The sequence below is a fragment of the Podarcis muralis genome, chromosome 8 (genome assembly GCF_964188315.1).
Source record: "Podarcis muralis chromosome 8, rPodMur119.hap1.1, whole genome shotgun sequence".
NCBI lineage: Eukaryota > Metazoa > Chordata > Lepidosauria > Squamata > Lacertidae > Podarcis > Podarcis muralis.
The window spans coordinates 85,333,119-85,351,475 of NC_135662.1; the positions used below are offsets into that span (position 1 = coordinate 85,333,119).

The 18,357-nt window shown below is 45.4% G+C and overlaps 2 protein-coding genes across 5 annotated transcripts in view; one reads left to right on the forward strand and one right to left on the reverse strand.

The window, feature by feature from the left end:
- Positions 1-9,052, reverse strand: part of SNX5 (sorting nexin 5) — a 24,593-nt gene extending 15,541 nt beyond the window's left edge. The window contains exons 1-4 of one of the 2 annotated variants that reach the window (XM_077933448.1): positions 8,909-9,052; positions 2,957-3,061; positions 1,570-1,680; positions 81-202 (exon numbers count right to left, since the gene is read on the reverse strand). In XM_077933448.1, the coding sequence (XP_077789574.1) occupies positions 81-202; positions 1,570-1,680; positions 2,957-3,061; positions 8,909-8,968 (398 nt within the window). In that variant the 5' untranslated portion in view covers positions 8,969-9,052. Of the gene's footprint in view, positions 1-80; positions 203-1,569; positions 1,681-2,956; positions 3,062-7,143; positions 7,249-8,908 lie in introns of those variants that run through there. The other variant, XM_077933449.1, reaches the window with a different exon arrangement.
- MGME1 (mitochondrial genome maintenance exonuclease 1) lies at positions 8,317-17,557 on the forward strand. 3 transcript variants are annotated; one of them, XM_028738132.2, is made up of 5 exons: positions 8,317-8,551; positions 11,773-12,376; positions 14,189-14,408; positions 15,799-15,931; positions 16,870-17,557. In XM_028738132.2, exons 2-5 carry the CDS (start codon positions 11,851-11,853, stop codon positions 17,014-17,016), a joined length of 1,026 nt encoding a protein of 341 aa, XP_028593965.2. In that variant the 5' UTR covers positions 8,317-8,551; positions 11,773-11,850; the 3' UTR covers positions 17,017-17,557. The 3 variants fall into 3 exon arrangements, with proteins under 3 accessions (XP_028593965.2, XP_028593966.2, XP_028593964.2); XM_028738133.2 differs by lacking the exon at positions 8,317-8,551 and adding an exon at positions 10,477-10,598; XM_028738131.2 differs by lacking the exon at positions 8,317-8,551 and adding an exon at positions 11,108-11,251.
- The last annotated feature ends 800 nt before the right edge of the window (positions 17,558-18,357 follow it).

The following is an 18,357-nucleotide window of genomic DNA, read 5'->3' on the forward strand; positions in this document are numbered from 1 at the left end:
TACACTCGCATAGATTTGTCAGCAAGCAAACATTTACATGGTATATAGAGGGTCTTTTCGTTAAGTATGATCACACTCACGCTTCCAGCTCTTGCTTCATTTTGGCGAATTCCTCTTTGGTCATAGACATTTCTCCTTCCCCAAGCTTATGCATCTTCTCTCTGGGGCCATCAAAGTCAGGCTTTGCAGGTGCTGGAGGAATCTTAGACAAAAAGATCTGTTGTTAGGAACCTCCTTGTCCAAAAAAGAGAACTTCAGTAATTTCTACTGTCTAGCAATTTCTACAAGAACACTGCAAGTCAAACATCTAATTTTTATGGAAAATACCTTCCAGCTGAGGTCAGAAAAGCCACCTCTCTGTTGAGCTTCCAGTGCTTTCTGAAGACTTTTTTTATTCATTTTTTAATAGAATAGAATAATAGCTTTTAGTCATATTTAGTTTCATTGTATTGTGTCTTCTACTGTAATTAAGTAGTATATAAATTGTTAAAGTAAATAATAAATAAATAACTTAGGTACAGTATAGTATAACAATATTTTGCTATAGCAGTGTAAATGCTGTGTATTTTGCTACAGCAGTGTAAATGCTGAAAAGATGTGAAATGAACTAAAATATGACCAATGTATTCAGAGTGTTCTAAGGGCAAATCTGTAGCTACAAATCTGGTGGGACGGAGATTGAGGATAGACAGTGGTGGAGACGTAGCACATTGCAAGTAAATGCAAACTGCATCTCAAAAAAGTAGTATTGTATGTCTAATTTAAATAAAATGATGAAATTTGACGTGTGCAAAGTCCTGACAATAATCTCATTGCCTTTGTATGAACCTTTAGCACAAAAAATAGGGGCATTTGTTGAGGGGTGTCAAATGCTCTTGGAGCTGAAACTGAGAACAGCACTCTAGCACACACAAGCACACACACACTCTTGCTGCTAAACATATATGTCATTTCTCAACTACTTCAGTCTTCAATAAAACCAACAAGCTAAAAAAAAATCCAAACCAACAATAGTACAATTAAATTTATTTTAAAAACTGGAGAAAACTCAGATAACCACACAATTCAAAGATTAGCAAAATAAAGAAGAATTTAACTGCACTTCCGCAAGATCCACATCTCTGGCTCTTCTCAGATCTCCTTTTGGAGGCAATTTCACAATGATCTACCAATGAAGTATCACTACTTCATTAAATTATCATCTTGCTGCCCTCAATAAGGTTTCATTATTTGATAAACTCAAAATTAGTTACTGTAAAGAGTTGAAATGTGGTTACTTAATAGTGCAATCCTACCCATGTCTACTCAGAAGTAAGTCTCACTGAACCCAATGGGGTTTAATCCCAGGTTAAGTGGGTACAGAACTGCAGCATAACTGAAATATCCATAGCAACCCCACTCATGCATTGAAATGAGTTTCAAGGCTACAGATATATATCAATATACACTGGCGATTAAGAATCAGTACTATGAAATTCTAAAACAAAAAATCAGAAACCACAGAACTACTTGTTTGCAATTTCACTGCAAAGATGTCTGCATTTTAAATCAGATTTTGTAAGTACTTACAATTAGTCCTGCATACTCTTCTGTCTCAATAAATGTGTCATGCAGCCACTCAAAATCTTCATGCTGTCTTGTAACTGAGAATTCTGTGCTCTGAAAAACTGGCAGTGTAGTCTGAAAACAGAAATCAGTTACTCCTTTGGACCTCATTAATACAAAAAATAAAAATAATAAATAGTGTAGGCTTTTGAGACTGTTAAGCTGGAACATGGGTGGGAAGACTTCAGGTTTGTAGGATCTACTCTTTTTTTTTAACTAGAACCCTGAGAACCACCAACTGGAGCCAGGTGTAAAGAAACACGTGTAAAATTAAAGGATTCTGAGATAAGAGATGAGAAATTTGTTCTGAATGCCAGAAATGGAGTTTACAGCCCTTCTACACAAAACTCCACTCCTAGCTTTCCTCACTTGCTGTTGCCACTATATCCCATATTCAGATCCATGCAGGCAGCACAACTGCCATCAAAAACTGTTTAGAAGTCAAGATACAAACAAACAGAAAAGGACTGAACTGATTTTCAGTTTACAGACCCAAATCTCCCCGCCCCCCAATTACTGAAATCAAATCTGAATTACTACATGTTATTAAAAGCAGTAATATAATGTGTGAATATAAAGTGAGATTAAACAAATGAACCAAAAATCAGTATCTTAAATTTCTGAACCCCAAACCAGTATCTTAAAATGACCCATGAGCAACATCTTCCCTGAAATATTGCTTTTGTTCAATTTAAACAAAATCTCAGCTTATTTTGGCCATGGTTCATTTTGAATTTTATATAAATGTGTATATATATATATATATATATATATATATATATATATATTGGTTTGAAACATGATATATGGCTTTTCAGGTGGTTTTCAATACACTGCTCTATCTTGATTAGTACAAGAGGTATTTTAGATGTGAATGGAAGCAAGTGGGGAAAAAATCATAATAAAAAGTACAGTGGACCCTCTGGATACGGATTTAATTCATTCCAGGGGTCCGTACGTACCCCAAAAAAATCTGTAACCAGAGGCGCCGCTTCTGCACACATGCACGGTGCGATAGAGCACATCTGTGCATGTGCGAGCAGCGAAACCTGGAAAAATACTTCCAGGTTTGCCGTTTTGGCAACCCGAAGATTACATATCCAGAGAGGTACATAACTGGAGGGTCCACTGTAGAGGGAAGATTTCCCAAGAGATAATTTTGGAGAAACAGAGCACATCATCTTTTAAAAATTGGCATTAAAATGCTTTCATTTCAATTTATGTGAGGTAAGGCTATTTTCCAAGCCATGTTCACTAATCTGTAACTTCATAGAAGTTACCTTGGTCACTAAACATGGCAAAGTTGTAGCTTTGTCCCAACTTTAATTATCCTTCTTCCCTGCCATCTTACCTTGGTATGGACTGTGAATTTCACTTTGTCTTTTTCACTGAGAGCGTCAGGGATATCAATCTGCAGCGAAGGGTCAATATTTAGATCCACAGACACAGACCTCATCTGAAATGAAAGCAGAAGAAATTTAGAAGGCTGGAGATCTCAGCAATAGCTTCCTACACCAACTCCACACCCGTCAAACCTCAGCTAGGAGGATGGGATAAGAATAGCAATTCTTTGGAAGCAACCTTCGGGTCACCTATTTACTGTGGTACTGCTGCTGAGGAGTCCTTACCAGAGTTTAATCTCAATTTGTAACCATTAGCAGTAACAATACATGAAAAATATATGAGAGGATTATTATAACATCAACTGAACAAAAACAGGACTTGGGGGTGGGGAAGATAAAACTACTTTTTTTTTCTTTTCTTAGGAGCAGCGTGGCATTTAGGTAGTTTAGAATTATACTGCAATCTCAGAGAAGCCTATGCAGGACTGGCGGAGAGTTTATTTGAATTTTATTTCAAAATTTATTTCAAAAGAAGGGCTAGAATTAATTTCAACATCGTTTATCAAAACTGCTTGCCCCCATGTATGATGACCTCCTCCCACACCACTCTTAGTGCATTAAGATCTTCAACTGAGGTCTCTCTCTGAGTTCCATCATATATATGTGTGTGTGTGATGGAAATCAGTCATAACTAGGGCTGTGTGATGTATCAATACATCGTCTGAAACCGGTCTGAAGTTCAGATCACAATAAGAGTTTCAGAATTTTTGAGCTTGGAAGTGTGAAGATCTGTTGGGTGGTGACTGCTGGGAAGGACCAGACAGAGCAATTCACGTTGTGGATCAGACATTGTAATATACTGTACTGCGATGGTTAACTAGTGATATATCACTAGATCATCGCATCTGAAGAAGTGTGCATGCACACGAAAGTTCATGCCAATAACAAACTTAGTTGGTCTCTAAGGTGCTACTGGAAGGAACTTTTTAACAGCAGAGCAAAGACAGAGAGGGGCTGAGGGAGAGGTTAGGGTAGGCGGGCTGAAAAAATTAGTTGCTACAGACTTTGGAATCCTGGGTAGAGAGTGGGAATGGCCAGACCACAGAAGGACAGTTTGCTTTGGTCTTCAGTCGCTACCTGCAAAGTTAGCTGTTCATCTTGCTCCCCACTCCCAAGTGAGAAGCAATCCATTTAAGCATGTGAAAGAGTTTTGTTTACTTATGCCAAGAGCACCACAAGGGAGTCTCTTCAGCACATCAAAAGGCACAGTGCTCTTTTTCCTATAAAAAGAGGTGCTGGAGCTCACCTTGAACACCTCACTAGTTCACTTAGAATGGCAATGGCGCCCACCTGAGAGGTGCTGAAACTGAGTTTCGGTGAGTTCAAGCTGAGAAAAATCCCTGAAAAGGCTTCAGGGGAGCAGCGCTGAAAAGGAATGCCAAAAGCTCAATAGCTGGTGACAGCTTTTCAGCTGTTTTAGTCAGTCAGGAGCACTACTCTTGCGCTCCTGTGGTGGTGATTTCTGTCACAAACAAGTGGCAGGATTTCTATCTCCACTTGGTCACAAGGGGGCGCTCCTTAGTTCCAAAAGGCGACTGGCTCCCTGTTAGTTTCAAATGCTGATGCAGCATGCACATAAAAGTGCCGCCTGTCTATATGTATGCATGTCTGTGGCCCGTGTGTACAAAAAGTGTGCACAAGTATGGTCATGTCCACGTCGTCACATTTGCTGCTGCTTTGTGCATCTACGAACTTGGACCAACAGGGAGCGTGGCAAAAAATTCTTAGCCATGTCTGCACTAGACTTCTCAGTATTGTAGCAGGTCTAGGGTAAAGAAAAGCCTGCCTGCTGCCATTCAGAAAACAGACAAATTTCTAATTAATTAATATTTTGCATCCTTTCCCCCTCCAAGTTCATCTGACTTTACACTTACAGCCTGGTATAACCATATATTTTATGTTGCCCTGTGTGAGGAACAGACCTATGAAGCTTGGTGCTCAACAGGCTCAAACGGACAGAGTTTTCAACCAATTTGGTTCCCCTTCCTTATTAATGTAGCAGGTGGTCATATTAGCCTCCCTCTGAATCCAAAACACATTTTGGGGGAAGCTGTTACATCATCTCAATCTTCTACCCTTTCCTCTTCCACCCTACCCATCATTTAATTTTCTTCTACTGCCTTTTGGAGTGTTTAACTGGCTAGATTTTCTTTGTGTTATATTCTTGCTTGTTTGATGTACTACATTGTTCCATGCTCTGAAACTCTAAGAAAAAAATAGACCCTAACTTCTGTCACCTAGCTGGATCAGGGCTTCCTGCACTTCTGAAGTTACATGTATATACAGGCAACCCCCATTTTGTGTGGGGGTTACGTTCTGGGTCATCACACGCGTCAGTGGAGTGCGCATAAGCCCACCCTGCCCACTTCCGGGTTCAAAAACAACTCCAGCATTTACGGTCACACACTCTTTGAACGCACACAAAACAGGAGTTGCCCGTAGACTGTGTGCCATGTCAGCACATTCAATTGCCAAAAGGTTTATACAGCTATTCTGAAGTTACTTATCTTAACTGCCCAGGCAGATTCTGTTGTCCAGACAATATATATTGCAGAGTAGATGGGGGGGGGGGGGAGGGAGGATACTGGACAAAAGAAACAGCTTCCGCTCAGATAACACTCTATTCCAGAATAAGCAAGAGATTATGCATGAAGTTCATAGTGCAATTTAGGATCACTTCACATTACGTGCAGATTGGTTTCCAGCATGTCCACTTGTGGTACGCAATGCTACTCCTACTCAGAGTTGACTTTGCCTGCAGGCTAATAATTAATGATCCCAGGCAAACAAGGAAGGAAAGCTGTAGCCCTCCTGTTGGACTTAGAGTTCCATTAGCCTCAGCCAACAAACTCAACTGGCAGCAGTCAGAAACTATGATGGGAGTTGCAGTGCAGTCCAACACCATCTGGGGAACCACAGTACGTATTGTAAGGATTTATTAAGCATTATTCTATTAAAAATATAAAAATGTGGGTCACAAATTGAGGTCGACTTGATGTTAAGATGAAGGCATATTAAAAATGTGGGCACAGCATAATCTTAGCATTCAACAGCTTTGAGTGGGGAGTTGTGTGTGTGTGTTCTTTATCAATCAATGGTATATACGTTCTACAAAATAAATTTTAGGCTGCAATTCTATGCACACTTTCCTAAGAATAAGCCTTACTGAAAACAGTGGAAGTTGCTTCCAAGTAAAGTTGCAGAGAATTGCACAAGAAGTCCCACTGATCTAGGGCTGAACTGAACATGATGGTAGTAGTTCTTTGCATTTAAGCACAACAAATTTTAAAAGTAAACTGACTGGAGATGGGCTGCAGTTCACTGGCATTGTTTATTTATTCCCCTCCTTTTTCTCTGACATGACTCAATCTGACTTACAGATAAAAACAAGAACCTCGAAAAGCATAAAGAAAAAAAATCACTGAAAAACTACTGATAGAATTAAAACTATATACAGATATAAAATATATTAAAATCATACCAATAATTACAAAAAAACAGCAAGGCACCAGCACTTTCATTAAAAACAGTCAGTTCCCCAAAGCCTGCTGTAACAGAAAAGTATTCACCTGCTGGTGGAAGGAAAGAAGGATGGAGCTAATCTAGATTCCCTAGGGAGGGAGCCCCAAAGTTTGGGAGCAGCCACCGAGAACATCCCCGCCCAGCCTGCCTGTGAGAGTGGAAGGACAGAGAGAAGGGCCTCCCCCAAATATCTCCAAACCTGGGCAGGTATGTATGAGGGAATATGGTCTTCCAGGTCATAACCAGCACTTTCAGTTGTGCCCGGAAACAGACTGGTAGCCAGTTGGGAGCTTCTTCTAGCAAGTCGTCTGCTCCCCTATAACAATCTGGCTGCAGCTCTTTGAGGCAGCTGGAGTCCCTGAGCACTTTTCAAGCGCAGCCCCACACAGAGAGGACATCACTTGGGCGGCGTGTCACTGTGGCCAAACCGGACACTTCCAGCAACTGGCGCCCATCTCCTTTGCATACATGAAGTTCAGTCCTTAGGGCTCGGAGGGAACCTCGGCCAAATAATAATAATAATAATAATAAATTTTTATTTATATCCCGCCCTCCCCAGCCGAAGCCGGGCTCAGGGCGGCTAACAACAACAACAACAACAATACAGTCATACCTGGGGTTGAAGTATCTTTGTGATGATTATTTTCGGGTTGGGCTCTGCAGCAACCCAGAAGTAACGGAGTGTGTTAGTTCCGGGTTTCGCCGCTCGTGCATGTGCAGACGCTCAAAATGATGTCACGTGCATGCGCAGAGGTGGCAAAACGCAACCACAGACACGCAGTCGTGTCATACGTTTACTTCAGGATGCGAAAGGGGCTCCGGCATGGATCCCGTTCGTATCCAGAGGTACCACTGTAATTTATTATTTATACCCCGCCTATATGGCTGAGTTTCCCCAGCCACTCTGGGCAGCTCCCAATCAAGTGTTAAAAACAAGACAGCATAAAATATTTAAAACTTCCCTAAACAGGGCTGCCTTCAGATGTCTTTTAAAGATAAGACAGCTGCTTATTGCCTTGACATCTGGCGGGAGGGTGTTCCACAGGGCGGGCGCCACTACCGAGAAGGCCCTCTGCCTGGTTCCCTGTAACCTCACTTCTCGCAAGTGAGGGAACCCCCAGAAGGCCCTCAGCACTGGATCTGTGTCCGGGCTGAATCCCTCGGCCAGCCCCTGCCAGCAGTACTGACCTAGCAGACCACAGGCCTGACATGGTGGAAGAAGGCAGCTTCCTACGAGCGCATCGCCCCGTGTCCGGACTGCAGCCCGACCCACCCGCGCTGGAGGCGCAGCCCGAGAAGCGCCTCTTGTTGGGGCAGCTCCGCCCTTGAGGCAGAGGCCCCGCAGCCCTCGCTTCGGCTTCGGAGCGGCCGAGTCGCGCTGGGAGAAAAGGAGCCTGACAGGGGAAGGACGAAGCAGACCAGTGGCGTAGTGTGGGGGGTGCAGGGGGGGGCCGGCCGTACCGGGAGCAACATCTGGGGGTTAGGGTTAGGGTGCGCAAATCCACGGGTTAGGTAAAGGTAAAGGTACCCCTGCCCGTGCGGGCCAGTCTTGACAGACTCTAGGGTTGTGCGCCCATCTCACTCAAGAGGCCGGGGGCCTGCGCTGTCCAGAGACACTTCCGGGTCACGTGGCCAGCGTGACAAAGCTGCATCTGGCGAGCCAGAGCCGCACACGGAAACGCCGTTTACCTTCCCGCTATAAAGCGGTCCCTATTTATCTACTTGCACCCGGGGGTGCTTTCGAACTGCTAGGTTGGCAGGCGCTGGGACCAAGCAACGGGAGCGCACCCCGCCGCGGGGATTCGAACCGCCGACCTTTCGATCGGCAAGCCCTAGGCGCTGAGGCTTTTACCCACAGCGTCACCCGCGTCCCCTAATCCACGGGTTAGGGGGCGCAAATTACTTGCCTTGCCCCGGGTGCTGACAACCCACGCTACGCCACTGAAGCAGACACCGCCTGAGGGAGCCGGACGACGCGCAGGAAGCGGGGCGGCCGCGTCCACACGTGCAGGCAGGCGCAAGTAAGCGGCCCCCTCCCCTCCCAGGAAGCGACGCCCGTCCACAAGCGAAGCGGAACCGACTCGCTCCCTGGGAGCCGTCAGCCCGGACTCCGGAGGCCTTTTTCTGCTCCGCGCCTTGGCCTAGGGGGGGGGGGTTTCAGTTGGGTAAAAGTCGCGCGCATTCCCTCCCCTCCCCCTCAAAATATGCGGGCGCCTGACAGAGCAGCGCTTCTCTGAGGGGAAAAGAGGCGGGGACGGGGGGGGAAGCACTTCTTCTCGGGCGGGGCTGTGGAGAGGCTTCCCTCCCCCCCCCCCCAAGGCCAAGCCCGGAGAGAAGGGCTCCCCTCGCCCCCCCCCCCTGCACCGCGCGAGACTCACCTTCTCCCGGCTCCCCTTCTCCTCCTCCCGCGGCAGCTGCTCCTTCGCAGCCACAGACATGACAGCGCCTTGCCTCGGCGGCCCCCACTGCGCAGCCGCGGAGGCCCCCCGCGCGCCGCCTTTTCTGCCGCTCGGGAGGAGGAGGCGGCCCCGCCCTAGAGATAAGAAAAGGGTAGACGAGCCCCGTTTGCAGCTGCCCGCGCATCTTCTCCTCCCTAATCCGCCTTGAGTCCCGTGTCCGGGGATGGGGGGGAAAGGTGGGCAGCGCTGGCCACCCAGGAGGAGAGCTGAGGCGACCGCCTTTCGGCGGCAGGACCCACGGGGCAGCAGGTCGCGATGAGTAAGCCTGGACAACACGCAACACTACACACCCCTCTATGGCCCAAGGGCTGCATTAACCCTTGGTTAACTTATATGCAGAATTCATCATGCGAAAGGCTGGGCTGGATGAATCCCAAGCCAGAATTAAGATTGCCAAAAGAAATATCAACAACCTCAGATATGCAGATGACACAACCTCGATGGCAGAAAGTGAGGAGGAATTAAAGAACCTTTTAATGAGGGTGAAAGAGGAGAGCGCAAAATATGGTCTGAAGCTCAGCATCAAAAAAACCAAGATCATGGCCACTGGTCCCATCACCTCCTGGCAAACAGAAGGGGAAGTAATGGAGGCAGTGAGAGATTTTACTTTCTTGGGCTCCATGATCACTGCATATGGTGACAGCAGCCACGAAATTAAAAGACGCCTGCTCCTTGGGAGAAAAGCAATGACAAACCTAGACTCCATCTTAAAAAGCAGAGACATCACCTTGCTGACAAAGGTCTGACAAAGGTTAAAGCTAGTAGTGATGTACCCGGACACTGAGGTCCAGCACCGAGGGCCTTCTGGCGGTTCCCTCACTGCGAGAAGCCAAGTTACAGGGAACCAGGCAGAGGGCCTTCTCGGTAGTGGCACCTTCCCTGTGGAACACCCTCCCACCAGATGTCAAAGAGAACAACAACTACCAGGCTTTTAGAAGACATCTGAAGGCAGCCCTGTTTCGGGAAGCTTTTAATGTTTGATGTATTATAGTATTTTAATGTTCTTTTGGAGGCCGCCCAGAGTGGCTGGGGAGGCCCGGCCAGATGGGCGGGGTATAAATAATAAATTATTATTATTATTATTATTATTATTATTATTATTATTATTATTATTATTATTATTATTATTATTGAAGTGAAAGCTGGACCATAAAGAAGGCTGATCGCCGAAGAATGGATGCTTTTGAATTCTGGTGCTGGAGGAGACTCTTGAGAGTCCCATGGACTGCAAGAAGATCAAACTCATCCATTCTTAAGGAAATCAGCCTTGAGTGCTCACTGGAAGGACAGATCCTGAAGCTGAGGCTCCAATACTTTGGCCACCTCATGAGAAGAGAAGACTCCCTGGAAAAGACCCTGATGTTGGGAAAGATGGAGGGCACAAGGAGAAGGGGAAGACAGAGGACGAGATGGTGGGGCAGTGTTCTCGAAGCTACCAGCATGAGTTTGACCAAACTGCGGGCGGCAGTGGAAGACAGGAGTGCCAGGCGTGCTCTGGTCCAGGGGGTCACGAAGAGTCGGACACGACTAAACAACAACCTCGCAGGAGTCACCTGGCAGCGGTGGGTGTGGCCTCCAAATTCGCACCCCCAGGGCAGACTCCCTGCAGGTGAGCGGAGAGCGGGGGATGAGCTCTGATTCTCAGGTGACTGACCTGACGGCTTGCGTAGGGGGGCACTTTGCATCTCCAGGGGAAGCCGGGGTGGGGAGGGCCACCCGCATCGTGCAGCGGCTGCGTGGCGGGGCACTGGAAGAGCTGTCCAGGCATGCCAGTGGAGAGGCTGTTTGGGGGCGCTTTGCCGAGGCCCCCCTAAAACCTGGAACCCTGTCCCTTTGCGGTCAAAGACAAGAGGCTTGTGCGGATCCCTCCCGACACAGAAAGGACGCCCAACACAGGAAAGCTTTTACTAAATCGCACTATGCAAAATGGCTTGAAGCACACAAAGAAGAAAATGCCCACGGAGTAAGGACAGGAACTATGTTTTGCTTCTGAATTCCTCCCGTCGGGTGGGCGGGGAGAGGAAAGGTGAAGTGTATTGGAACCCGGAATATCCTCCCGCGCGTATCATTCAGTCTGTTCTATCTCTCGCCTTCTCCTTTCCCTCTCGCCTGTCTTCGCTTCCGGCGGACAAGGCGGGCGGAAGTGACGTCGTGCGTCGTGAGGCGAGCGGCTGAAGGAGTCCGTTGGGATGTTCGTCTGAGGCCGGCGTCGCTCCCGCGGGACGTGGAGGTCGAGCCGGGTGACTCCCGCCTCTTGTTCAGGTGGCTCTTAAGGAGTTGTCTTTCGCTCCAGCCGCTTAGACGCATCTTCTTCCCTCAGCCGCTTCCCATTTCGACTGCTCTTCTTCAGGGCTCCGGCTTTATTCAGCTGCGAAAGCGACCGTGGTGACTACAACTCCCATCATCCTTAGCTTGCAGGACTCATGGTCGGGGATGATGGGACTTGTAGTCCGAAAACAGCTAGAGACCCAGGTTTGGGGGGAAACGGGTTATCTCTGATACTAATTGCACTTGCTTCTGAGGAAATGTGCCTCAGAGAGAATTGTCAGTGCAGCTAAGACATGATTGTAGTTGGAGAGCCCAATACATTTTAGGATTAAATTGTGCCCCTCTTGGTGGTAAAATGCAATTATTTCTTGAATATGTCATACTTTGCTGCACTTCACTGTTACCTCAAAATCTGCTATCTGAAGCATATTTGATGTATCACCCTGACAGTAGTAGTGGCAGACCCGATGACAGCACACAACAAATAACCAAAGCTTTTTATATTTATCTAATAGGAAAATTATGGGAAAGTAGAAGCATTTCTCAATGAAACACCTTCTGGAGTCAGCCTTTTGTAAATACTGTCTTGCAGTATGATGTCATTTCTCTGCATTAACAGAAAATGTTGGAGAGTCCCAATGTTGCTGAGAGGAATGTTGAACCAGGAAGGATTCAGGTTTAGATCTCTTGCTGCTTCGTGCTCTCTCTATGGGAAGAAGAAAACAACCATCCGGTATGAAAACATTGACCAAGAAAAATACAGAGATTTGATCAACTACCTCACATCCTACAAAGACAGTTCTCAAAGACCTGAATTGGTATTTGAAGAAGGTGACATGCTAAATGGACCAGAAAGGAAATATAAGAACTCATACCAGGAGGATGAACCAAAAGTTTGTAGGAACTGGTGTGCTCTAATGAATCCCAATAAGAGCTCTTTGCCTCAAGAAACTGCTCCGGGACAGCCTTTGCAAATCAGTTTGCAAAGGAAAAACTTGGCTAGTGTGACAGCTGTTCTACAACAGACCATGCCTGTGGAGCAAGCTTTTTATCTGGAGAAGTGGAAACAGCGGATGATTCTAGAACTTGGGATAGAGGGTTTTGCAGAATACACTAAAAGTAAGCAATGACTAAATGCATTGATTTTGTGTGTGTGTGTGTGTGTGTGTGTGTAGGAACATCCTAGGGTGGGTTGATTGAAATCACCAAGAAAAAAAAGGGGTGAATTAATCAATGATTCCATGTTCTGAGTTTAGTAAGAATCAGCAATGTAATTTAGTAAAAATCACCACTGCCTTTCCCCTACCCCTCTGCTGCTGGAGGCCTTGACTGCTTTTACTAATGCACACATCAGTAAGTTTAATCTGTTAGTCAAATCAGTGTCAGAAATGGAACCTCATTTTGCTCAACACCCACTCTGTATTTTCTTTCTGTGCTTTGCTATCAAAGCTGTGAGCTTTTCCTACCTGGATAAAGTGCATGTGTTTCAAGACAGCACTTCACACACATCCCCTTCCCTCCCCTTTTCCAGCTGTGCAAGCCCATCTGTTTGAACCCCCATCCTAACCGCATAACTATAACACACCCAGAAGGGTTTCTGTTGTTGTTGCAAGAACTTTACATTAAGGTCACATAGGACAGATGCAGCTTAAAAACGTTTTCAGCCGCAGATACTGCATCAGATACAAGCTAAACAAGGGATGAAATTTAAGAGTCACAGCATGCTCACAAATTTGGTTCATTCACCATCTAAAACCAGTCAAGCATGCAGCTGTCACAAAGTGATTGTTCAAAGAAGTTTGCAACTCCAACTTAAGCTGCAGCTGTGACTCAGCTTACGTGGAGTGGAGTTCAGTAGCAAAAGGAGTCCAGTTACTAGGCAGAGTTTCCAGCAATGTCAGCTTCAGGAAAAGCACCAGTGAGAGGAGCTGGGAACTGAGAGTGGCTTTATTTTTAAGTCACCCTTGCCTAGCACCTTTGTTGTTTGACAAGTGATTTGGGTGGGGTGACACAGCAGACTACAGGTGTCTGTTTTCACTTGTAACACTAAGTCATAGTTAATGTCAGTAAGCCAGCAACAAACCATGGCTTATTTTCATGAACTAGCCATCATTAGCAAACCATAGTTAAGGGACATACTCTGCAACCCCAGGTAAAAGGCACCCATTATAGATTTTATTAGTTTTCAGCAGCTGACTGGCTCAGTAGAAATTGGTGCAGGTTGGAACCATTATTGGTGAAGCCACATCAATCTGGACCCTTAACATAAAAAATTGGCCAAAGTCATACTAGAGTCACATTTTGGACCACCATCTTGATTAAAAATGGTGGCTGGTGATCAGCTTTGATGAAAACTGCTGTGACCACTTTTGGAACCCTTGTGCAGAGTTTGGCAATGATATCTTGAGAGCTGTCTGAACACACAGAGAACAAATGCTAAGGGAGTAGAAGGGACTTTTCTTCAGGAGTCTACTGTGAATCAGGTCATTCTTGGCACTAGAATGCTTAGTTGCTTAGGCTGTTTACAAATTATTGAGGGTCGGGTGCCTTGGGTCTTGGGTTATGAAGCATTTTCCCTATGAGTCCTAATTTAACAAGATGTTAAGTGAGAGTCCTTGAATGTGCATTACAGCATATACTGCCCTTCTCTTGACACCCCAAGTTGTCTTCCCTCATTTTTGTTTTTATTACTTTCACACTCTGTATAGTGGACAAATTCACAAGCCATCAAAATATATAGTAGATGAATATGAATGTGCTACTGTTCAGTCACAGCAGTTCATACATTGATCTGCAAGTCATCAAGTTCCAATTAATCAGGTTATGAAATAATATATGTTCAATATATGTGTGAAATGGTCTGCAGCATTAACCTTGCAAAGCCAAAGTTTGAATAAGTACTCGGTATAATTATTTTTTCTTGTTTTGCAGATATCTTTCAACAAGGTAAATTATTCCATGCAGCCATGGAAACTTTACTTTTAGCTGAAGAAATCTCTGTGGAGCAGGAAGAAGACACCAATGTATCTGGCTACATAAGAAGTGTGCAGCATGTGCTGCAACATGTTACTGGAGTGAGAGTCCTTGAAAGTGCGGTACAGCATGAGACCCTTCATTACCAAGGCCTAGTGGATTGTGTGGCAGAATATCGGTGAGAGGCTAACTTTGCATAATACTGTACGTGAACGCTCCAAACAATGTTAAATGCTTTAAAGTCATGTTGACTTAGGCATATGCTTTGCTTTCTCATTGAAACCAATGGGACAAAAGTGTCTTAACTTCAGGTGCCTTGTGCCCTAAATATTTAAAACTATCTAGATTTACACCTGCCCTATGCTGCGAACTGAGACACAGGAGACCCCATCCCATTCGTCCTCTCCCAAACTCTGGGAGTTGAGTCAAGAGTGAAGCCAAGGTAGCTTGCCCAAAGTGACTCAATTAGATCATCCTTTTCCCTAATAATAAATTGGGTGGCTTTGTACTTACTAGACCAGCAAAACAGGCCACTCAGAGAAAAAATGTAGGGGTATTCTGCATAGTCATTGCCACCTTGCTTTTGTACCACCTTTGCATATATTTATTTCATGCATTAAATGGTTTGTGCTTTTTTAAAATGGTATAATAGCCAAGTACAGTGGTACCTCTAGTTATGAACTTAAATCATTCTGGAAGTCCGTTCTAAACCTGAAACTGTTCTTAACTAGAGGCCTGCTTTCGCTAATGGGGCCTCTTGCTGCCGCTGCGCTGCCAGCACGCACTTTCCATTCTCATATTGGGGCAAAGTTCTCAACTCGAGGTAACTCTTCCAGGTTAGCGGAGTTTGTAACCTGAAGCGTTCATAACCTGAGGCGTTTGTAACTCGAGGTACCACTGTAGATCGATAAATTTTACATTTTTAAATTTTACTGCTGTAAAGCTACCTAGTATTTGCTGTTATGGCAGCAAAGCTGCAGTACAAGCACCTTAAAAAAAATATTAAAATGCACACATAACAAATACATTAAATCTGATTTCTCTTCAGATTGTGTACAAGCACTCTTCAGGGGTACGTTGTCCACAGTTCTTCACTCTTGAAGGACCCTACATTCCTTAGTCCCTTCATCAGATGAAGGGACCATCAGGAGAGAGGCTCCAGAGAGTTTTGGCACATCTAAATTGCCACCTCTGTTGAAGTAACAAAACAGGAGAAGGAGCTGCCTCTGCCTTAGGCAGCTGAGTGGCTTCCACAAGCTCTGCAGCCTGACATCAGCACAAGTCCCCACTCTTCACCTGGGCCCTGGGATGGAGGCTCTCTCTTATGTTGTGCTGATTTTAGAAGCACTTGTGTCAGTAATGAGTAACTTCGCTGGTGAATTTATACAACCGGAAGCAGCCTCATCTCACTGGGAGCTGGAGAAGAGGGGTTGTCCAACAGGGAGCCCCTTGCTCAGTGGTGTTGGACAAGCCCTCACCCCCCTCTCTCAGCAAGGAGGGTCTGTAACAAGCACACGCATTTTGGCTGGCTTCACAACTGTGTTTTCTTTTTACGCTTGGGCACACAGAGGGAAATTATGTGCAATTGAATGGAAGACATCAGGGAAAGCGAAACCATTTCTTCGGAATACGTTTGACAATCCACTCCAGGTTGCAGCATACATAGGAGCCATTAACCATGATGCCAATTACAACTTTCAGGTCAGTAAAGTGGGCATGACAATTCAAATAATTTTTTGCACTTGCTGCCTCTTATTTCCACATGCTCATTCTGGAGGTGAATCTGTTTTATCCTATGACATTCCAGAAAAATAAGTCAAAACAAAAAAAATTCCTTCCAGTAGCACTTTAAAGACCAACTAAGTTAGTTCTTGGTATGAGCTTTCGTGTGCATGCACGCTTCTTCAGATACACTGAAACAGAAGTTGCCAGATCCTTCTATATAGTGAGATGGTGGGGAGGGGTATTACTCAGAAGGGTGGTGGGAATGGGTGATTGGCAGATAGCTGTGATGAGCCTGTGACCTTAATGTAAAGCTGTTGACAGCTATCTGCCAATCACCCATTCCCACCACCCTTCTGAGTAATACCCCTCCCCACCTTCTCACTATATAGAAGGATCTGGCAACTTCTGTTTCAGTGTATCTGAAGAAGTGTGCATGCACACGAAAGCTCATACCAAGAACTAACTTAGTTGGTCTTTAAGGTGCTACTGGAAGGAATTTTTTTTGTTTTGACTATGGCAGACCAACACGGCTACCTATCTGTAACCAGAAAAATAAGGACAGTGAAGGGTGGGACAGGGAAAAAGGTGTTCCTATACCTTGGGTGAGCTGGGGCAAAGTAGTTTGTTTGCTTAGTTTCTGTGATGGGCATGGGGAAAGAGGCCTCTTCCTGCCCTCCTCCAGAAGGAAACCAGGTAAGTTGCCTGAATAAGGACTGAGCTAGTAGAAAAAGCTTCCTCCACCCACAGAGAGCTCTACCACTCACTTGCCCAATCCACACTGTAGTGTTAGCTCTATGTGCATGTCTAGCAAATTCATTCTGTAGAAAGAGTCGAAGACTAAGTCTAGAACAAAAAAGTCACTTTGCCGAGCATTTCGCTTGCATAACTTCTGCTGAACTTGCTTTGTTCCTCAGGTTGACTGTGGCCTCCTTGTGGTCGCCTACAAAGATGGTTCTCCTGCACATGCACATTACATAGACTCTGAGCTATGCTGTCAGTACTGGAACAAGTGGCTGCTTCGCCTGGAAGAATATAAAGAGAAAGACTTTGGAATTGGGTGACCCTTTTTAAATTTAAGCCCCTTTAAGGCAGACTGCTTTTTTTTACTTTGAAGCAAATGGAGGAACTAAATGCTACCAGGGAAACATAGTGGGTGGTATTAATCTAAGAGTTGCTCATTCTGGCAGCCGTGGTTGCATACAGAATTTCCCTTCTGGTTAATTCTGCTTAGCTGAGTTCAATTGACTGCCTGGGCCTCTCATGCAGGGAGCACATCTGTGCCTTCTCCCTCTGACCAGTCATTGTCATCCCACCCCCAGTCCCCTGGTGGTTCCCTTGGGGGTTCCCCAGCTGGCGCCTCCCACCACTCTTTTGCATCCATGACAGGTGATTAACAACTCCCATCATGGTGAAGAGATCTTATGCTGGGTTTACTGTAAAAAAAAGGGGGAGGGTGGAATTCTTCTTGACACCAAAATCAGTCGTCCCTGGGGTCAGGACTACTCCTGCTGTAGAGGGATTCCACTGTAATTTCCATCGCGTGAAAAGTTTATAATGTGAATCATATTCCAAGCAGCAGATTAAATTGGAAATTGCACAAACGCTGACTGCCTTGCTCCAAACTGCTGAGGTGCTATTTTGAGGTGACCTGACTACAAACAGTATATTCTAGGAAGACATTGCCTGAATGAAAAATGGTTGCATAGATGGATTACATTGTGTTCCCAGGACATAGCTCTGATTCAATAGCTTATTATTATTATTATTATTATTATTATTATTATTATTATTATTATTTCTTTATACCCCGCCCATCTGGCTGGGTTTCCCCAGCCACTCTGGGCAGCTTCCAACAGAACACTAAAATTCAATAACCTATTAAACATTAAAAGCTTCCCTAAACAGGGCTGCCTTCAGATGTCTTCTAAAAGTTTGGTAGTTATTTTTCTATTTGACATCTGGTGGGAGGGTGTTCCACAGGGTGGGTGCCACTACCGAGAAGGCCCTCTGCCTGGTTCCCTGTAACTTGGCTTCTCGTAGCGAGGGAACCGCCAGAAGGCCCTTGGCACTGGACCTCAGTGTCCAGGCAGAACGATGGAGGTGGAGACGCTCCTTCAGGTATACTGGACCAAGGCCATTTAGGGCTTTAAAGGTCAGCACCAACACTTTGAATTGTGCTCAGAAACGTACTGGGAGCCAGTGTAGGTCTTTCAAGACCGGTGTTATATGGTTATATAGCTGTGTGGAAATCCACACTTAAATCTATTGCTAATTTGGGTTCCATTCCAAAGCTAGCCAAGAGCCATCTGAGGATACAGTTGAGGTCCTGCCCTACCAGCAGAGAGGGAAGTCTGATGCAGGGAGGGGATTTACGCCACCCCATCCCACCCCAGTAAGCCTGC